At 38.1% G+C, this 18,233-nt stretch overlaps 1 protein-coding gene across 3 annotated transcripts in view; it reads right to left on the bottom strand.

Annotated features, from left to right (window-relative positions):
- Positions 1–2,620: 2,620 nt before the first annotated feature.
- Positions 2,621–18,233, bottom strand: part of GARS1 (glycyl-tRNA synthetase 1) — a 43,682-nt gene continuing 28,069 nt past the window's right edge. For 2 of the 3 annotated variants that reach the window (XM_072783602.1, XM_072783604.1), the window contains exons 11-17: positions 15,452–15,560; positions 14,490–14,634; positions 9,989–10,074; positions 7,631–7,740; positions 5,145–5,238; positions 4,251–4,441; positions 2,621–2,893 (exon numbers count right to left, since the gene is read on the bottom strand). In XM_072783602.1, coding sequence (XP_072639703.1) covers positions 2,744–2,893; positions 4,251–4,441; positions 5,145–5,238; positions 7,631–7,740; positions 9,989–10,074; positions 14,490–14,634; positions 15,452–15,560 — 885 coding nt within the window. In that variant the 3' untranslated portion in view covers positions 2,621–2,743. Of the gene's footprint in view, positions 2,894–4,250; positions 4,442–5,144; positions 5,239–7,630; positions 7,741–9,988; positions 10,075–14,489; positions 14,635–15,447; positions 15,561–18,233 lie in introns of all 3 variants that reach the window. The other variant, XM_072783603.1, reaches the window with a different exon arrangement.

Below are 18,233 nucleotides of genomic sequence, written 5' to 3' on the forward strand. Positions count from 1 at the left end.
TAAAATGAGTGCATTTCAAGTGATTTATTGAACAAAATAATTTTGCAAGCTGTTGTCACAGAGATCATCTGACATCTCTAGTACCATCTCATGCAATTAGTAAGATCATTTCTATATTTATATGACTTAGCAATGAATTCCATTTCTGGAACATTCACCTATGTTCAGGATTTTACTGTTATGAGCTGTTAGGCAGTATTAAGATTCTGGACTCCTGCAAAAGTCAGGCACAGACCACTTCTCTGGACACACCTCCTCACTGTATTTGAATGCCCCGAATTCCAACCTAGGTTTTAAAGAAACTACTGTGTTCCTATGCACATTCCACAGAAACCAGTTTGAATCTGACCCTTCACCATCACTATTTTTGGAGAGTGAATAAAAAGGGGTAACTTCTCGGAGACAGTGCTATTTATCTAGCTCTTATAGAACTAGCCCACGGTCTGATACATACAAATACATAAATGCTATAAAGGCCTCATAGAGCATCAAGCCAGAAAGACCTTGGCTTCAAATACATATTGAGCTTGAACAGAAGAGAGGTGTATGTGTGAGCATGCACACACATGCACAAAACTCTTCATTCATAAGATAGTTCTTCACCTGCTTATGCTCAGCATCAAGCACATGTGGCACAAACAGAACCAGTGAGCTCTGCTTCTGGCTCCCATTCCCCACTCAGGTAATCAATCACTCTAGGGACAGCAGGTGTTCTCTCAGGAGAAATCATGCACTGGCCCTAGGGGAAGAATAGAGAAGAGGAAGGGAGGGCTCCCAGAATTAATATCCAGCACTGAACTCATGACAGATGTATTTGCCAATTTAAAGTGAAGACAGCTTTAGTTATAATCCCTTTATGATCCAAAGTAGGCAGTCACACTATGTATTAAATGTGTATCTTTACCGGTGCCTGGGTGGCTCAGATGATTAAGCCTTTGGCCCAGGTCATGATCCCAGGATCCTAGGATCAAGTCCTGCATCAGACTTCCTGTTCAGCAGGAAGCCTGCTTCTCCCTCTCCTGCTTGTCATTCCCCCTGTTTGTACTCTCTCTCTCTCATGCTATCTCAAATAAATTAAGTTTTAAAAAATGTATCTTTACTATTAATGAGCTCATAACAATGTGAGGTGGTGGTGACTGATTGGCTATGGAGGTACTGGCTGTAAAACGAAGTAAATGAGAATAAGCAAAGCCCAGCCCCAATGTGAGAATGCTAGACTATGCAAGTAAGGAGCTTTAAGAAATCTGAGGTGAGGGCACCTGGGTGGCTCAGTCAGTTAAGCATCTGCCTTCAACTCAGGTCATGATCGGGCATCCTAGATCAGCAGGGAGTCTGCTTGTCTCTCTTCCCTGCTGCTCTTGCTCTCTCTCTCTCTCAAATAAATAAAATCTTAAAAAAAAAAAAAAAAAGAACAAGGTGAAAGGAATCCCTAGAAAATGAACACTCAGTGTACTCAAAATCTAGTTCCTTATCAGTTAATAATGAATGCTTTAAAAAGGACCAGACAGAAGAGAAATAAGCTTCAGTAAAAAGCTTTCTTCCCCCAGAGATTCATTAAAAAATTCGACTCATCCAAAGTCTATGTATTGAATACCTACTACTGTGGCAGACACCATCAGAGAAGAGATAAAAATGAAGGGAATTCCTGGGAGATCCACTATTTCAATTGTTCTTCATTCCCAAGACAAAAGAAACATTCTGGAGACTACCCTGCCCCTACCTTACGCTGTCTGAGAGGAGGCTGAGACACTAGATAAAGTCTTAACTCTAGAGAGTTGTTCAAATTTGCACATCCTTGAATGTTTTCCTAACAAGTAAATATATGTGTTTGAGTGTTCTATACAAAAACATAATAGAAGTAAAGTCCCTCAAATCTGAGCCCAAAACTTCTAGGCTAGAATCATGACACTGTGATGGTTGAGAATTACTAAGTCAGACAAGATGGGTGGCAAGTTCAACAACTGCCAGAGCTACTTGCAAAGCCAAGACAAGCATGCCCTAGGATAGCAGGCTTCTGCCAACGCGCACCCCCTCTTGGAGACTCAGAAGAGCAAAGTCCTCTGTTCACATAACATCATGGCTGCCAGCCCTAAGCCCCCACTGCAGCATGCTTCCTCCTCTTCCTCCTCCCTCCACTGCTCCTGCGCCACCCATCCCTACCTCAGCTTTTCCTAGAAGTGGTTCCAGCTGCTGAGAGAATGCTGTCTCTTTAACACAATGCATCACTTTTTTTTTTTTCTTCAATGCATCACTTTCTCAGAAAAAGAGAAAGAATAGAAAAGGCAAATCTAGAGAGACAGAAAGTAGGTAAGTGGTTGTTTGGGGCTGGGGTTGGAACGGACAGTGATGCTAAGTGCACATGTGACTTCTTTCTGGAGTAATGGAAATGTTCTAAAATTGGATTGCAGTGATGGCTACACAATTCTGTAAATACAGTAACCATCACTGAATCACACTTAAAACTAGTGAGTTTTATGGTATGTAAATTTTACCCCAATACAGCTATTGATGAAAAAAACGTATTAACTGCATTTAACATTAAGCCATGAGTATGACTACCCAAAGGTGGAAAAATACAGCTTTGCTGAAAATGCAGAAACATGAGCAAATGAATTACAAGTTTTTCAGAATTCCTTCAACTTTAATTATGGGGGTCAAATTAGGCAGCCACTGAGGATAAAATGCAGTCCTCAGGAGTAATTGCAATGCTGTTTGTAAAGTGGACATAAGAGCTACTTTTTCATTAGGGCAAGTGGTCGTCAGATGTTGCCAAATTCGTTATTCCTCGATTGCCAGTCTCTTGCCCTTCAAAGACAGGATACCTGGCCTCCACATCGGCCCACGTGATGCTGCCATTGGCCAGATCGCAGACCACACTGGGCAGTTCAGAGACCTGCGGGAAAGGAAAGAGAATTGCAAGAATCAACAAACTTAATTAGACTGCCAAAAAGAAGAGTCACTCTGAACTCAGGAGACCTTCTAGAGAGCCAAATCAGTGTGTAAATAATGACAAGATCCCTCTGTAAACTGGTCCCCACAGAATGTTTCCCATCACTCCTACTGAAGCCTCCTTACTTACTTATACTCACCTCTTTCCCAGTCCTGCGGTCATGCTTTACTTCCAGCCCAAAATATCTACCAGCAGCCCTGGATAACTTAATTCTCCCACAAAGCCCCTCCTAGTTATTCTAAATCTCTGTCACCTGAAGCTACTTCATGTGTGTTAAACTTTAACTCTTAGAAGAGGAGCTGGTCAAGTAACACGAGTGAGGGAAGGCTGGCAAACTGGAGAGCCCTGAGCAAGGGGACCAGCTGTTCCTTAGCCATAACCAAATATTGGTTACTACACAGCAGCAATTCTTAAACTTGTACATAATCATCCAGAGGTCTTGCTGAAACAGTCATGTCATGCCCACCCTCATGGGTCTCTAACCTCCCACCCACCTCTGTTTCTCATTCAGTAGGTGAAGATTTTGCTTGTTTGACAAAATCCCAGGTGATATGAATGCTGCTGGTTCAGGCACCACACTCTGAGAATCACTATCAAGTGGGTATGTAGGTTCAGAGTAGCCAGATCTGGGTTTGTAAAAAGAAAAACCAGAAATCTTTGACTTCCGAATTAGAATATAGACTCCTTTGGAAAAAAAGCATTCTTTCACTTCTGTTTTCCTATTATTAACTCTCTGTAGAAAGCTGAGCACATAAGAGGCACTCTAAATAAAACCTCTGCTCAAAATTAATAAATTAGTCAGGCAGTTGTCAATTAAAGTGGGTGTTCTTTCCTTTCCCATCTCCATTAACCCTCCCCATTAAGTAAAATTACTGAAACATTATTGGCTATTTTGAATGGATTAATAGGAAAAGCTTATACATACATATGTATACATTTGTATAGAAATATAAAGATAAATATGTCTAAGCCCACCAAAGCCTGCCAATAAAACTATGGCAGCAACCACTCAGGATTGTATTTCTCTTACCCAAGTAAACAAACAGCTATATAAAAGCAAACTGCTGGAGAATGAGCCCAGAGTGAGCCAAATGGTTATAAAACATTAGATAACTGTTAACGGGTATTTTCGTAATTAAACCAAGGGGATTTGGGAATCTGTGCTCTGATATCAGCCTATGATTAAAATTCAAAAGGGGAAAAAAAGGGAGGGTGCATACAAACAACAAAATCCGGGTCAAGTCAGAAGGAACCAGTAGACATTTCTAAGACTAAAAATGCTAAAGAAAACGCCAACCACCTCTGCTCTAATTTGCCGCATAGAGTCTCGGTCCCGCAGGGTTGCCGTGTGAGGGGTCTTGTTCACTGTATCGAAGTCAATGGTGATGCCAAAAGCCACGCCAATCTCATCAGTCCTGGCATAGCGTCTTCCAATAGACCCAGAGGAGTCGTCTACTTTATGAGAGACGCCGTTCCTGGTCAGGGCTTCAGCTATCCAAAACAAATTAAGTAAATTTAAAATAAAAAATGGAGAAAGTCCCAATGTCATTTAAATATTGTCACACAAGCTCAGGAAATTTGTAAAAGGGACCGAGACAAGAGAGCAATAAGTAACAACTGCAAAAGAAAGAAAAACCCCCAAAGTTTACTAAGTGCCTTGCTGGAGTCCAACCCCTCACTCCTACCACCATCTCACATAGGAGAATGAGTATCACACCAAGGGTCAAGGCCGGAAGGCCCTGTCCAGACTCCCTCACCTCTACTTGCATGACTCCAAGCAACTCAATGAACATCTCCCATTTCCCGATTCTGAAATAAGTGGGCCCCACCACACGACCACTAGGAGCCTGTTCAGTGCTGTGGGAACAGTGGATGTAGATCTACTAGGGTTGTTAACACTGTACTAGGATTCCCCCAATGAGGGGAGCAGTGCCAAGGTCAAGAGGAGAAGTGAGGATACTTTAAATCTGACCCTTGGTTCCTATCTTTGACTAATTCAAATGCTAGGAGAAAACATTCTGAACAAGCATACTCTCTCTTTTAGAAATAAGAGCAGAGGCTAAAATCACTTAGATTTATTCTTTATTTAATATGTATTTCTATTGAAAAAAAAAAAGATACATTTCCTAAAATTCAGATTCAGTCTACTTGACAGTGTTCCCCTGGAGATTATTACCCAATTGGATTTGCTTACATAATTCCTTGACAAATGGCATGAACTCCTGGTTTTGACTCAGTGGCAGGACCGAACACTTGAATGGAGCTACTACAGCAGGGAAACTGAAGAACTGCATGTTTTTAAAAAGAAAGAAATCCAAAGGTGTTAGTTTATAAACATTTAAACATTATGTCCAAACTGTATTATCAAAATACCAAAACACATGATATGAAAAGCAGAGTAACAAAAGAGAAGAAACAAGATAATCAGGACCAGAAGGATCTGGTTTTCAGCTCTAAATTCAAACTGCCTTAGTGAACTCTGGATCTTAGTCTCTCCGTCTAAAAGCAGGTACCTACCATCTGCTCTACTTACTTCACACGTCTGCTGTAAAAAGCTGAATGATGTGAAAGCATTCAGAAAGCTACCATATAAGATGGTCATTTTCTGGTACCACTTAAAGCCTTACGTCTTTCTATGGAGACTGCTAAAGACCCTCTCTCCAAATCACCAAATAATAGGTGGCAATGCCAAAAAACAAAATCCCATTCTGTCCTTTAAGAAATTCAGCATAGCTGAAGGATCTGTGAGTCTTAGTGACCAGGTAAAATAAAAAACTTAAATAATTTGCAAATGCATATCCAAATAGTATGAAACAAAAAGAGATGCTTTATATACCTGCATTGAAAAGTACAACCCATCTAAACTGCTCCTGAAATAGGTTTCAGAGTTACTCAGAAATAAAGAAAGCAAAGGTACTCTGTGGAAGGCAAACTAGTCTTCCACTTTGAGTCAGAAATAAAAAGTTGAAGCCAGTTTTTAAATAATATTTGTATAAAAGGTCCACAGGAAGGCAAGAATATGGAACTCAGAATGACAAAGTCCCATAAAAATCACTGACATGGGTTCTAGCTGAGTCCCTCAAAAGCCTCATTAGCCTTAAATGCCAAGCAATGGTGACTACCCACTGTGAGTAAACCCTAGAGTCCATGGCTTCCTGAATCATACAACATTCAGAATTCCACTCCTCTCTTCTATCTGGTGAGAGAGAAGCGAGGACCTACCTTTATAGAAAAATAAATTTTTTAAATGACTTTTTAAATCTCACTGACAATGTTTTTATACCAAATTTATAGGAAAATGGATTAAGGGACTAGGTAATAAAAATTTAGAAGCATTTTTTGGCTTCCAAGAGCCTAATCAAATTTCTCTTCATGAGGGTAATCTCTATACAATTCATAAAACACTGTCACTAATTTATTCTTGATTAGGCCTTATAAAATCTCTATTAACATTACAGTTATATCAATATTGTTAGATTCAAAGAAACAGCTAAAAGATTTTTAAAAGACCTTTTTATTAGAAAAATAAATAGAAAAGGTTCGAAGCAAACTTGGTATCTAAAAAGAATACTTTCGTATGCTGCCATTCCTCAGGAATAACCATGCCTATATTTATTTACATGTTTGGTGTCTAGACCAGGTTCTTACTGTCTGTTGAATGAATGAGGAGCTTATTCCTTAAATGTCAGGAAATAAAGATGCAATTAGGGTAGAGAATAAAACAGTAAGTTTATTAGCTACATTATTACCAAGAGTATATCAGATTTTTTAAAATACTGGCACCAAGAACGTATCAGTCTATTCTTCAAGGTTAAATGTCCTAGAAAGATCTACAGAGTTGATGTCTCACATCATATACACTCATCTGTAGAATGGTTGTGCAGATAAGAATGTTTCATTCACTTAATTTGGCGTATACAACCTCTCCACTCTAGCCAGTCTTCTGATTTTCCTGGAAATCTGTGCCTATAAATTAAAGGAGTATAATTTCTGCAGGCAGTGGCAAAGTGTGAAAGGTGGAATAAGACACAGTGAAGAGATAAAGTGGAAGGCAAGGAGCAGTGAGTCAGACGCATCAGAGCCAAAAAAAACAGTTTGTGGGAGTTAATGAAGACTTCTTAGAAACATTTATCTTTAGCAGTGCTTGAATGCTAGGAAAGGCTATACTCCAAGTACTACTGCCCAATTTACTATCTGTCGATCTCTCACTTGGTATTCTTATAAGAAAAAAATATAGATCCTTGGGTTCAGTCCTGTGAATCAGGATCTTTGGACTAAAACGTTTACCCCTAAAGTCCTTGAATTTTATGTAGTTTGAGAAAGTTCCCTTAAATGCTTCATCCTCTTCCTCCCAATTTTCTGAAAACATGAGTATATCCAGAAAGTGCCAGTATCTTTCATTGAGGCAATACAGATAGTTCCCCCAAAGTAGTATGTTCTGTCTCAGATAAAGAGCACCAGGCAACTGTATCTAGAAAAATCTACATATCCCAAAGCTCAAATGAGCTAACATAAGAATGTAAACAGCAAAGGAGAGAGGAGTGTTCATACCAGTAGCGCATGCAGTAACTAACCAATCACTAACTAACCAATCATTTCAGAGCCTTACTAATAATGTACTTCAGTAAATTTCATTCCCTGACACTATGAGAGAATAGTGCAATATCCAAGACAACTTACTGTTCTCTGCTCATCTCCCTCACGCACATGGAATGTATGTTCAAATACCGTATACATGATCCTGCCCAGTCCAAAGGAGGGTTCAATTACATTCGGAACAACCTCTTCCACTGAAAAAAAGATAGAAATCCAATTAACACGTTCTCTCAAACTCTACATAATGCATTGTGGGTCCTCTCTCAACAACTTATTAACACTAAAAAGATCTCTACACTTTTTTTTTTTTTTTTTAAAGATTTTATTTATTTATTCATGCGAGAGAGAAAGGCAGAGACACAGCCAGAGGGAGAAGCAGGCTCCATGCAGGGAGCCCAACGTGGGACTCAATCCCGGGTCTCCAGGATCAGGCTCTGGGCTGAAGGTGGCGCTAAACTGCTGAGCCACCCGGGCTGCCCCAAAGATCTCTGCTCTGCATGGACTTGATTGATCCTGTACATCAGGACAAAGAAGTGAGAACATTCCTTAAAACCGTCTGATAGGAAAAATGATGCCTTTAAAGAGAAAGTTGGAGTGAAAAGATTTTTCATCAAATGTTTGTTTATACAACATAAAAATGAAACAAGGTAGCAGAGCATTCCTTCCATAGTAGACCACATAATGTTATGTATACCAAGTATACCACAGTTGGTAAGCTATGAGCAGCAACAGCCAGTCCATCATCTGCCTTGCCTTGCAGAAAGCATTAAACCTCTCAAGCTTTTATAACACTTTGCTAGAACCAAAAATCTACCACCACAGCTGGCCAAATTAACAAAAACAATTCCTATACACAATAAATATCACATGCTTTGTGTTTAACTTTTTATCTTGCTATCCTGATGAGAACTCTTTAAGAGAGCCAAATTACTGCCATTGTACTTCCAAGGTTCTGGGGTCAAGAGGCCCTCAGAGAAGAGTTTGCTCGGGGATCTGCACTCAATCAAAGACATTTACCAGAGGCCTCACAGAGGAGAGGCTCCACCTCTGGTACACACAGGAAATGTATTAATTATTACTTATTATTTGGAAAGGAAGGAGTGCTAAGCACTAGGTCTAAGATAACTAAAATGATTTAACTTTGGACAGTTTGTTTCAAGGGAAATAAGATAAGTAGAATAAAAAATTCACATATGTGGAAGAAAAGAGCGGCTGTTTCCTTTGTCTGTGATATAGAGTAAGAATAACATCTTAAAAATACGGATCCCTGGGTGGCTCAGTGGTTTAGAGCCTGCCTTTGGCCCAGGGCGCAATCCTGGAGACCCAGGGTTGAGTCCCATGTCAGGCTCTCTGCATGGAGCCTGCTTCTCCCTCTGCCTGTGTCTCTGCCTCTTTCTCTATCATGAATAAATAAATAAAATCTTTAAAAAAAGAAAAAAAAAAACATCTTAAAAATACAACCAAGGCATCCTCTGCCCATCCTTTTGGGTCACCCAAGCAACGGTTAAGTACAGTTCTGAACCAGCTGTCAGGATGGTGGTTAAAAGCCCCAGAGAGGGGCACTGGAGTGGCTCAGTGGTTGAGCATCTACCTTTGGCTCAGGTCATGATCCCAGGGTCCTGGGATTGAGTCCTGCATCAGGCTCACTGCAGGGAGCCTGCTTCTCCCTCTGCATATGTCTCTGCATCTCTTTCTGTGTCTCTCATGAATAAATAAATAAAATCTTAAAAAAAAAAAAAAAAAAAAGCCCCAGAGCAAGAAGGATCCCCTTGCTTACTCTGATCACTGCTCAGATTGTTTTTTACAGCTCCCTGAAGCCTGGCTATAGGGCAGACCAAAAACAAACAGAAAAGTAGGCATGCTCTCTCCATGAGCAGTAGCTTCTCAAATACCCACCTACTACCCCCAGTTTCCAGAAGCTTCCAGCCAGCCACAGTTAACCATAAGCATCCTCTGTATATTCTCTGAAACACTCATGTTCCAATTCATGTAATTTGTTCTTCAAAAAATAATCACCTCCTTATCTTTTAAAAAAGCATGAAAGATCACTAATCTAAATGACTTTTTAACAGATTAATTTGCCACAAAAGACAGAAGGGGTGAGTTCTCTCCTTTGCTTAAAAAACAAAAGGACATTTCCTTAAAATGGAAAAAAAAATGGTTTTAATCAAAGAGATATTCTTCATATGTACTTAGGGCCACAGGAAATATAAAGCTGGCATTATGAACTATCTTTCAGTATTAATACAATTAAGTTTTTAAAAAGGCAGAAGATAATGCCTTAAACATATTCATAAAATTTAGAGTTGTGGCACTGAAGATTTATTTTTCTTCTTCAAATTTTCTGTAAAATGGTTATGTCATTAAAAAAGAAAAAAAAACAACAACTTTAAGGAGTAATGACCTTTTGTGTTTGTTTCTTAATTATTTTTACAAACTTACCATGTAGTGTTTTCTGGAATCTCTTCACACTGACCATGTCTTTTGTTAACTGAAATGTTTTCCCCTCAGTTTCAACAGTGAATTCCCTACAAAGAAAAACACATAATATATCAGTGAAACATGCATCCCTATGCCTTAATTTAAAGGAGTTTTTTTTACCAAATGCTAAACTGTTTTCATTTTAAGTGTAATACAGCTTGGTCAATATTTTTATCCGGATAAAAATAACTGAACTCAAATTTAAATTATTTGGAACACCAACTTAAGTATTATAAGGAACACTAAATTAAATATTATTTTAACAATGACATCAAACAGTATTCTGGGAAGCACCCAAAAATGTGACTAGTTTTATAAAGTTCCACAAGTGTCTCAATGATTAATTCCTTTGGTTTTGAGATCAAAGTAAAGTCGAAACCACTTTTTTAAAAAATTAAGTTTTAGAATAATTAACATAAATTTGTCAGAAACCGGTCTGCTGGCAAAAGGATCACCATTTTCATTATTGTTCTAACAAATGTAAAAATGACCAGCTTGTCATCTTATAGAAAGTAATCTTAAAATCCCCAGACTAATTCAATGTAATTTGACACCTACATTGATAAAGAGCAGCTTGCAGAAGTTTAATGATTTGGGTTGATATGTCAATATAAAACATTATCCCTCTGAAAATCACGGACTATATTATGCTCATATCCTGAGATATGCCCATTTCATTTGTAAGAATTCACTTTTATCAAGTGCTTCATGTAATACCTGTATTTCAGTTTAGGAAGTATTTCCTTATGTTTTGATCTGTTTGGATTTGTCTTGGCTCACAAGCAGCTCAGTACCAGGAAAAGAGAGCCCTCGTGTGGTTGTCTTTAAGCTGTGTAGCTGGTACACTGCACTGCATTTTGCTAGTTTCTAGCACTGATAAGCTTGTGCATCATGAATGGTTCTCACTGATTTTGTCTATTTTTACTATTTTGTCTGAGGTTGTAAAGGCATTAAAATTTACATAAACATTTTCATATATATTCTGTGAGTACAGTTTTAGAGTAGGTAATAGTCATAAAAAAGCTAAAATCAGTGAAGAGACGTTATTTGAGAATAAAGGTTTTTGACAGATAATGATATCTAACTAGTGCTCTAACTTGCCCATTTTAATGAGATTTGATGTTGTTTTAGCATAAATAGATGTTAATTCTGGGAGACCAGAATGCTTTAAAATTTTCCTACTTAAATGGCTGATTGTATCTTCAACTTGTTACAAACTTTCATATCACAGAAGTTCTTTTGACAAATGTATGTGCACATGCAACCATCACGCTCCATTTCAATCTTCTTCATTCCCAAACAGACGTGCTTCCTTCCACTATAACCTAGACTCATCTTTCCTAGTTTTACATATAATCTTTTCTGTCAGACTTCTTTCATTTTGGCCAGATATGAAGTACTTCATGGTTAGCAGGCCATATGCAGTCTTTCCCATGTTGTCTTTTTAAATAACACTTTGAAAACGCAAACCTCAGTTAGAGGGCTATTCAAAAATACAATATAAAAGACTTTACACACGCACTTAAAAAACTATACTCTTCGGCTATTAGATATTTTTTAAATGGCAATTAAGTTGGTTATAAATTTATACCTTCAAACTCCTATCATTTTGTTTTGTCGGCTTACTCTACCAATTACTGAGAAGGGTGTAGAAATCTCTGACTACAATTGTGGATTTGTTTATATTTTCTTCCAGTTCTGTCAAGTTTGCTTTATAGACTGAGGCTGTTTTTAGTTGCATAGTTAGAATATGCCTTCTTGATGAACTGATTTTTTTAAAAGACTTTTATTTGAGAGAGAGAGAGAGAGAGAGAGAGAGAGCAAACGAGCAAGCACACAAGAGGGGCAGAGGGAGAGGTAGAAGCAGACTTCCCACTGAGCAAGGAAGCTGAGCCAATGTGGGGCTCAATCCCAGGACTCCGGGATCATGACCCAAGCAGAAGGCAGATGCTTAACTGAGCCATCCGGGTGCTCCTGAGCTGATCCCTTTAACATTACGAAATGCAACCCTTGTCCCTAGCAATTTCCCTTGTTCTGAAGTTGACTTTGGTATTAATACAGCCACTCCTATTAATTAATGTAACACTCATCACTCATTTGTATGGGAAATATTTTTTTATTTTTTTACACTTAAACCTCTTTGTGTATTACAATTACAGTCAATTTCCTGTAAACAGCACTTAATTGGGTCTTGATTTTTTTAACTAGTCTGACAATTGATGGCTATTAATTCAAGTGTTTAAATAATTGCATTTAGGGCAGCCCCGGTGGCACCGCCTGCAGCCCAGGGTGTGATCCTGGAGACCCTGGATCCAGTCCCACATCAGGCTCTCTGTATGATGCCTGCTTCTCCCTCTGCCTGTGTCTTTGCCTCTCTCTCTCTATGAATATATAAATAAAATCTTTAAAATAAATAAATAATTGCATTTAATATAATTATTGACACTGCTGAGTTTAAATCTCCATCTCAGGAGTTACTATTTGTCTCATCTTTTCTTTGTGTTTTCCTTTCTCCTGCCTTCGTCTGCAGTATTTTTTTATTATTCTATTTTATCTTCCTTATTGGTTTACTAGTTATAGCCCTTTGGTTTCCTTGTTTTTTCCAGGTAATTGCTCTGGAGTTTACTGTATATACTTTTTCAAACTTATCATAGTTTACCCCCCCCCCAAAGAGTATCATGCCACTTCACATATAACGTATGCACCTTACAACAGTATGCTCTCTCAATTCTTTGCTCTCATTCTCTGAGCTGCTGATGGTGTATGTTTTACTTCTAGAAGTTTCACAATACATTGTTAGTTGTTTTTGCTTTCAACAGTCTACCATCTCTTAAAGAAATTAAGAGATGTCATTTTAAATAAATTAAAGAATGTTATTTATATTCACCCACATATTTATCATTTCTTTGAGTAGCTAGATTTCCACATTTCTGCCTGAAGAACTTCTAACAGTTCACCTAGTATAGGTCTGCTGGCAATGTATTCTCTCAGCTTTTATTTTATGAAAGTATTTTGCATGGTAGAGTGCTATGCACTTTAAAAGATCTCAATCTCTTGTACCATGGCTTGCACGTTTTTTGACAAGAACTCTAATCATTATTCTTATCTTTGCTCTTTTTATGTAATGAGTCTTTGTTCCCCTGGCTACTTTAAAAACTTTTCATTATTGGTTTTCAGCAATTCTTTTTAAAGATTTTATTTATTTATTCATTAGAGACAGAGAGAGAGAGAGAGAGAGAGAGAGGCAGAGACACAGGCAGAGGGAGAAGCAGGCTCCAGGCCCAACGTGGGAGTTGATTCCGGGACTCCAGGATGAGGCCCAGGATCGAAGGCAAGTGCTAAACCACTGAGCTACCCAGGGATCCTGGTTTTCAGCAATCTGATTCTAATGTACCTTTCAGGTGGTTTTGTGTTTATTCTGTTTGAGGTTGAACTTCTTGAATTGGCTTACAGATGTTATTACATTTGGAAAATTTTGACCTATTCTATGTATCTTTGGATATTTTCTCCATATGTCCTCTGTGACTCCCAATTACACATGTTAGATTGCCTTATATTGATCCAAAGGACATTTTTTTCCCACTCCCTTTTTTTCTATGCTTCCCTTTGGATAGTTTCTATTGCTATGTCTTCAAATTCAATGATCTTCCTTCTGCAATGTTTAATCTGCTGTTATCCCAGTTGGTGCATTTTTATTTGCAATACTGCCGCTAAATTTCTGCTGGTTCTTTTTTTTATATATATGTTTTAATTTGTCACTTCATATGTTCATGTTTTCCCTTACATCCTTGATCATATGAAGTATATTTATTACTGTTTTAACATCCTGTGTGTTTATTCCATCACGTTCGTCACTTCATGTTTCTTTTAACTGATGTCCTCAATACGGGTCAAATTTTTGTGCTTTTTCATATGTTTAGATTTTTTTAAGTAGGCTCCATGCCCAGCATGGAATCCAACATGGGGCTTGAACTCATGACCCTGAGATCAAGAGTCAGACACTTAACTGAGCCACCCAGGCACCCCTGTTGAGAATTTTACTGTTTGTCAGACAGTAAATTTTACATTGTTTAGTGCTGGATTTTGTCATATTCTAAGAATACAATATATCTCTATTGTTTTTATATTCACGCTTAAAATAATTAGAGACTACTCCAAAGCTCAAAAGAAGAACAATGACTGAGAGACGTGTCATTTTTAATTATTCTTCAGTCACTTCCTTAGACAAGTCCTCTCCTCTAAGAAAGTTATCACAGAAAAAAAAATATCATTATGGTTCATTTCAAATCTATTTCCAGGCTGTAATGCCAAAATTTCAGCAAACTGCTGAGATTTAAATATAGCCAAGAGATAATACTTACCTGGAAAAAATTTCTAAAGAAACTGATCTCACCCTTTCCAAACCTGCAGAGAGGACGTATCTAAATGGAGCCCACATAAAAGCACACATTTTAAATCTTACCCTTTTTCATTCAGTAGTTTCTCCATTTCTGTAATGTAACACTCATCACAAACAGCCAGGTACTCCAGCACCAGCTTTGCATCCTTCTTATACGCTTTACCAATTGCTCCCTTACTGGGTTCAAACTGAACAACATTGACAGTTTTGTATGAAGTAGTCAAGGAACCCAAAAATAGAGAATTGTCATGGTATTTTAGGAAACGATCTTGAGAACAATCCATCATCGAGTTAAAATGACTAGTTCTCTACTGGCATCCTAGATACTGTTTATAATGACTTCAAATGTAAGATTAAATAACTACTGACAAAAGCATTCAGACAAACCTCACTCAAAATAAGTAAATGCTGTCAACAAAGACTTCTTCAAAGTTACAGTGAGATAAAAGGGATATTATATCTAATCAGCAACATAACCCGAGACACAGCATAATTACCTCTGCTAACTATTGCTGATTTTTGAAATGTCCCAAACACAACAGGATCTACTTTCTGTCACTGGCCTAACCCTAAGATGAGCCTACAACATCACTGCCTGGTAAAGAATGGAAACTTCGACTTTGCTGATTTACAGATCAAGTGAGCTAAATTATTATGTCATCTACCATAGAATGGCACTTATCTTTTAGTAAAGAAAGGATTCACCAGGTGCCCTTTATTTAAAGAACATGTAGGTAGGTACAGGTGTGGAGAAATGCATTGTGGAAATAGTTAAGAATAACTGGCCAACACTCAGAAAGATGTTCAGGGCACTCTTCTGAACATGCTTCTTTTAAAAACCAAATATTGAGTGAGTGTGCCAGATTACAAAAAAAGAGACTCAGAAAGGAGCAATAAGATGGGTAGAATAATAGGTTTAAATAAGTATTACTACAATATCCCAAACATCTCAATAGACTTGGACTTAACCACTTTCAGGATGTTTGTACTTTAGTCCTAAGTTGCTGAAGTGACCAGAAAGGATATGGGCTCTTTCAGAGGTTTCTCAGCTACAAGTGGGACTTTGGTGGCTCGAGCATGACAAGAAAGGTCATAACAGGAACGATCAGCACATCCAACAATTTCAATCCAGCCCTAGGAAGACATAATACATAAAAGCACTTATTACTTATGATGGGCTCATTCATAGATGCATGCAGATTATAATTCAATTATAATATCTCCACTCAACTTTTGTAAATGTTTTAAATGGGAATAGTTCTATACATTAGGCAGCTAATAACCCTATAAAATATAATTCACACATGTACACAAAGTTGTCTTATTTTCTAGACTTATTTTGTCATATTGTGAATATGGGGGTAAGCTAATATATTCTAAGATTCAATTAAGGAAATAAAATGTGAACCTAGACAAACACTAGTAGATGCGTTTCAAATCTGTGACCATGATTCAAAATTAACCTGGCAAAAACCACCACTCCCTTTGGATGAAGCATCTATTGCATTCACAACTTGGCATCACCTGGTTGCACTAAATACACACCTCAGTTGGCCATGAATAATGTGGGCTTTTGTGTTCAATTCCATTTCCTTCCCAACAAAAGAAATCTCAATAAAGAGCAGGTAACATTTAAGTCAGAATAAAACTTAACAGCATTACCACCACATAGATGTCAGGTTCCATTTCTCATATGATACTTTTCAAAAGCACAATCTAAACTTTTTTCTCTCTTTTTTTAAAGATTTTACTTATTTATTCAGGAGAGACACACAGAGAGGTTGAGATACAGGCAGAGGGAGAAGCACACTCCTCGCAGGGAGCCCGACGTGGCACTTGATTTCCAGACGCCGGGATCACGCCCTGAGCCAAAGGCAGATGCTCAACCACTGAGCCACCCAAGTGCCCCTAAATTGTTTTCAAAGACCTGTAAGAACCTGTTATTTGAGTAAGAATGAAAGAAATAAAAGGCTTATTTTAGTAGATATCTAGTTAGTCCTTCCCATGATTATTTGTATTTTGCCTTTGACCCAAAGGCATGTATGAAAAATTACAACTGTCACAACTACTAAGCTTTCCAAGCATGGTACCACATAGGGTGCATCGATGAAAGAGGGCAAATAAAAACCTCACAAGCTCAGAAACCCCAACACATAACAACAAAACAAGAATTAAAATTCAAGGCTAGGGATTCCTGGGTGGCGCAGCGGTTTAGCGCCTGCCTCTGGCCCAGGGCGCGATCCTGGAAACCCGGGATCGAATCCCACGTCAGGCTCCAGGTGCATGGAGCCTGCTTCTCCCTCTGCCTATGTCTCTGCCTCTCTCTCTCTCTCTCTCTCTGTGTGACTATCATGAATAATAAAAATTAAAAAAAAAATAAAAATAAAAAAAAATAAAAAAAAATAAAAAAAAATAAAATTCAAGGCTAAAAACATGTACCTTGATCATCTAACATTCACTGAAGATGTTAACATACTTATAAATTAAAAGGAAAAATTATAAAAACACATCCAAGAATGGCAAACAGCTCTGGAAGAGTGGTTACCCCTAAGGAAGAAGAGAAGGGTGAAACATTACCTAACTTTTTTTCCATTAAAAGAATAACATATGGGGCAGCCCAGGTGGCTCAGCAGTTTAGTGCCACCTTCAGTCCAGGGCAGGATCCTGGAGACCCAGGCCTGAGTCCCATGTCAGGCTTCCTGCATGGAGCCTGCTTCTCCCTCTGCCTGTGTCTCTGCGTCTCTCATGAATAAATAAAGTCTTTAAAAAACAAACAAACAAAAAGAATAACATATGAAGCACAGAGAAGTGTTCAAGTCCTTTTGTTGAATGCACAGACTGTCTAGTTTTATTCACCAGACACTGTTCTCTTGATGGAGTGCTTCAGATGGGGGAAGGAAGCTCTTTACCTGTTTCATTTCCCTGATTTAAATGAGTAAGAAACAATTCTCCTTTGCTCCCTTAGGCTGCGATGGAACAACTTTAACAGGGTTTTGGCATTTCATTTACTTCATAAAACATGCTCAGCAAACTGCACCAGTTGTTCACAGTTTGGTAAACTGTTAACAATTACAACATTTTATAAAGCAACTAGTTAAACTCAGTATTGTGAGGACTTAAATAATAAAAAGTCTTTAAAGAGACTTCTCCCCTCTCCTCAAAAATTCCTGCTATTTTTGAGCTTCTGGTTTTGTGTAGTTTTCTAGTGACCTTACATAAAATGCTGTAGCATAATCTCAATGCTGGGCCCACATTTTCTTTTTTTTTTCAATTTTTTCTTTAATTAAAAAAAAAAAATTTACAACTGACATGAAACATCGTTAGTTTCAAGTATGCAATATAATGATTCAGTATTTGTATATATTGCAAAATGAGCGCCATAAGTCCACTTAACATCCAGCACCATATGTGGTTACAGAACTTATGGGATTTACTCTCTTAGTAGCTTTCAAATATATAATACAGCATTATTAACTATAGTCATCGGGCTGTTCTTCTCATCTCCAGGACTGAGGCATGGACTGGAGTCATTTCTGACTCCCATTACAGGACGATTTAGCCACAGCAAACCATGACACTCAGAAAGGATGAGCAGGAATGTAGCAGGTTCTATTAAAGCAACGTAGCACAATAGTTAGGAGCAAGGGCCTGGATGGAGACAGTCCTGGTTCATATCCCAGCTCTACCACTCACTGTGAGACTCAAGCAAATGTCTTACCTTCTCAGCACTTGTCTCCTCAGAAATAGGATCTAGGTTGAGGATTACATAAGATACTACATATGAAGCAATTAAAATGGTAAGCAGAG

This window comes from Canis lupus, chromosome 18, assembly GCF_048164855.1.
Source record: "Canis lupus baileyi chromosome 18, mCanLup2.hap1, whole genome shotgun sequence".
Taxonomy (NCBI): Eukaryota; Metazoa; Chordata; class Mammalia; order Carnivora; family Canidae; genus Canis; species Canis lupus.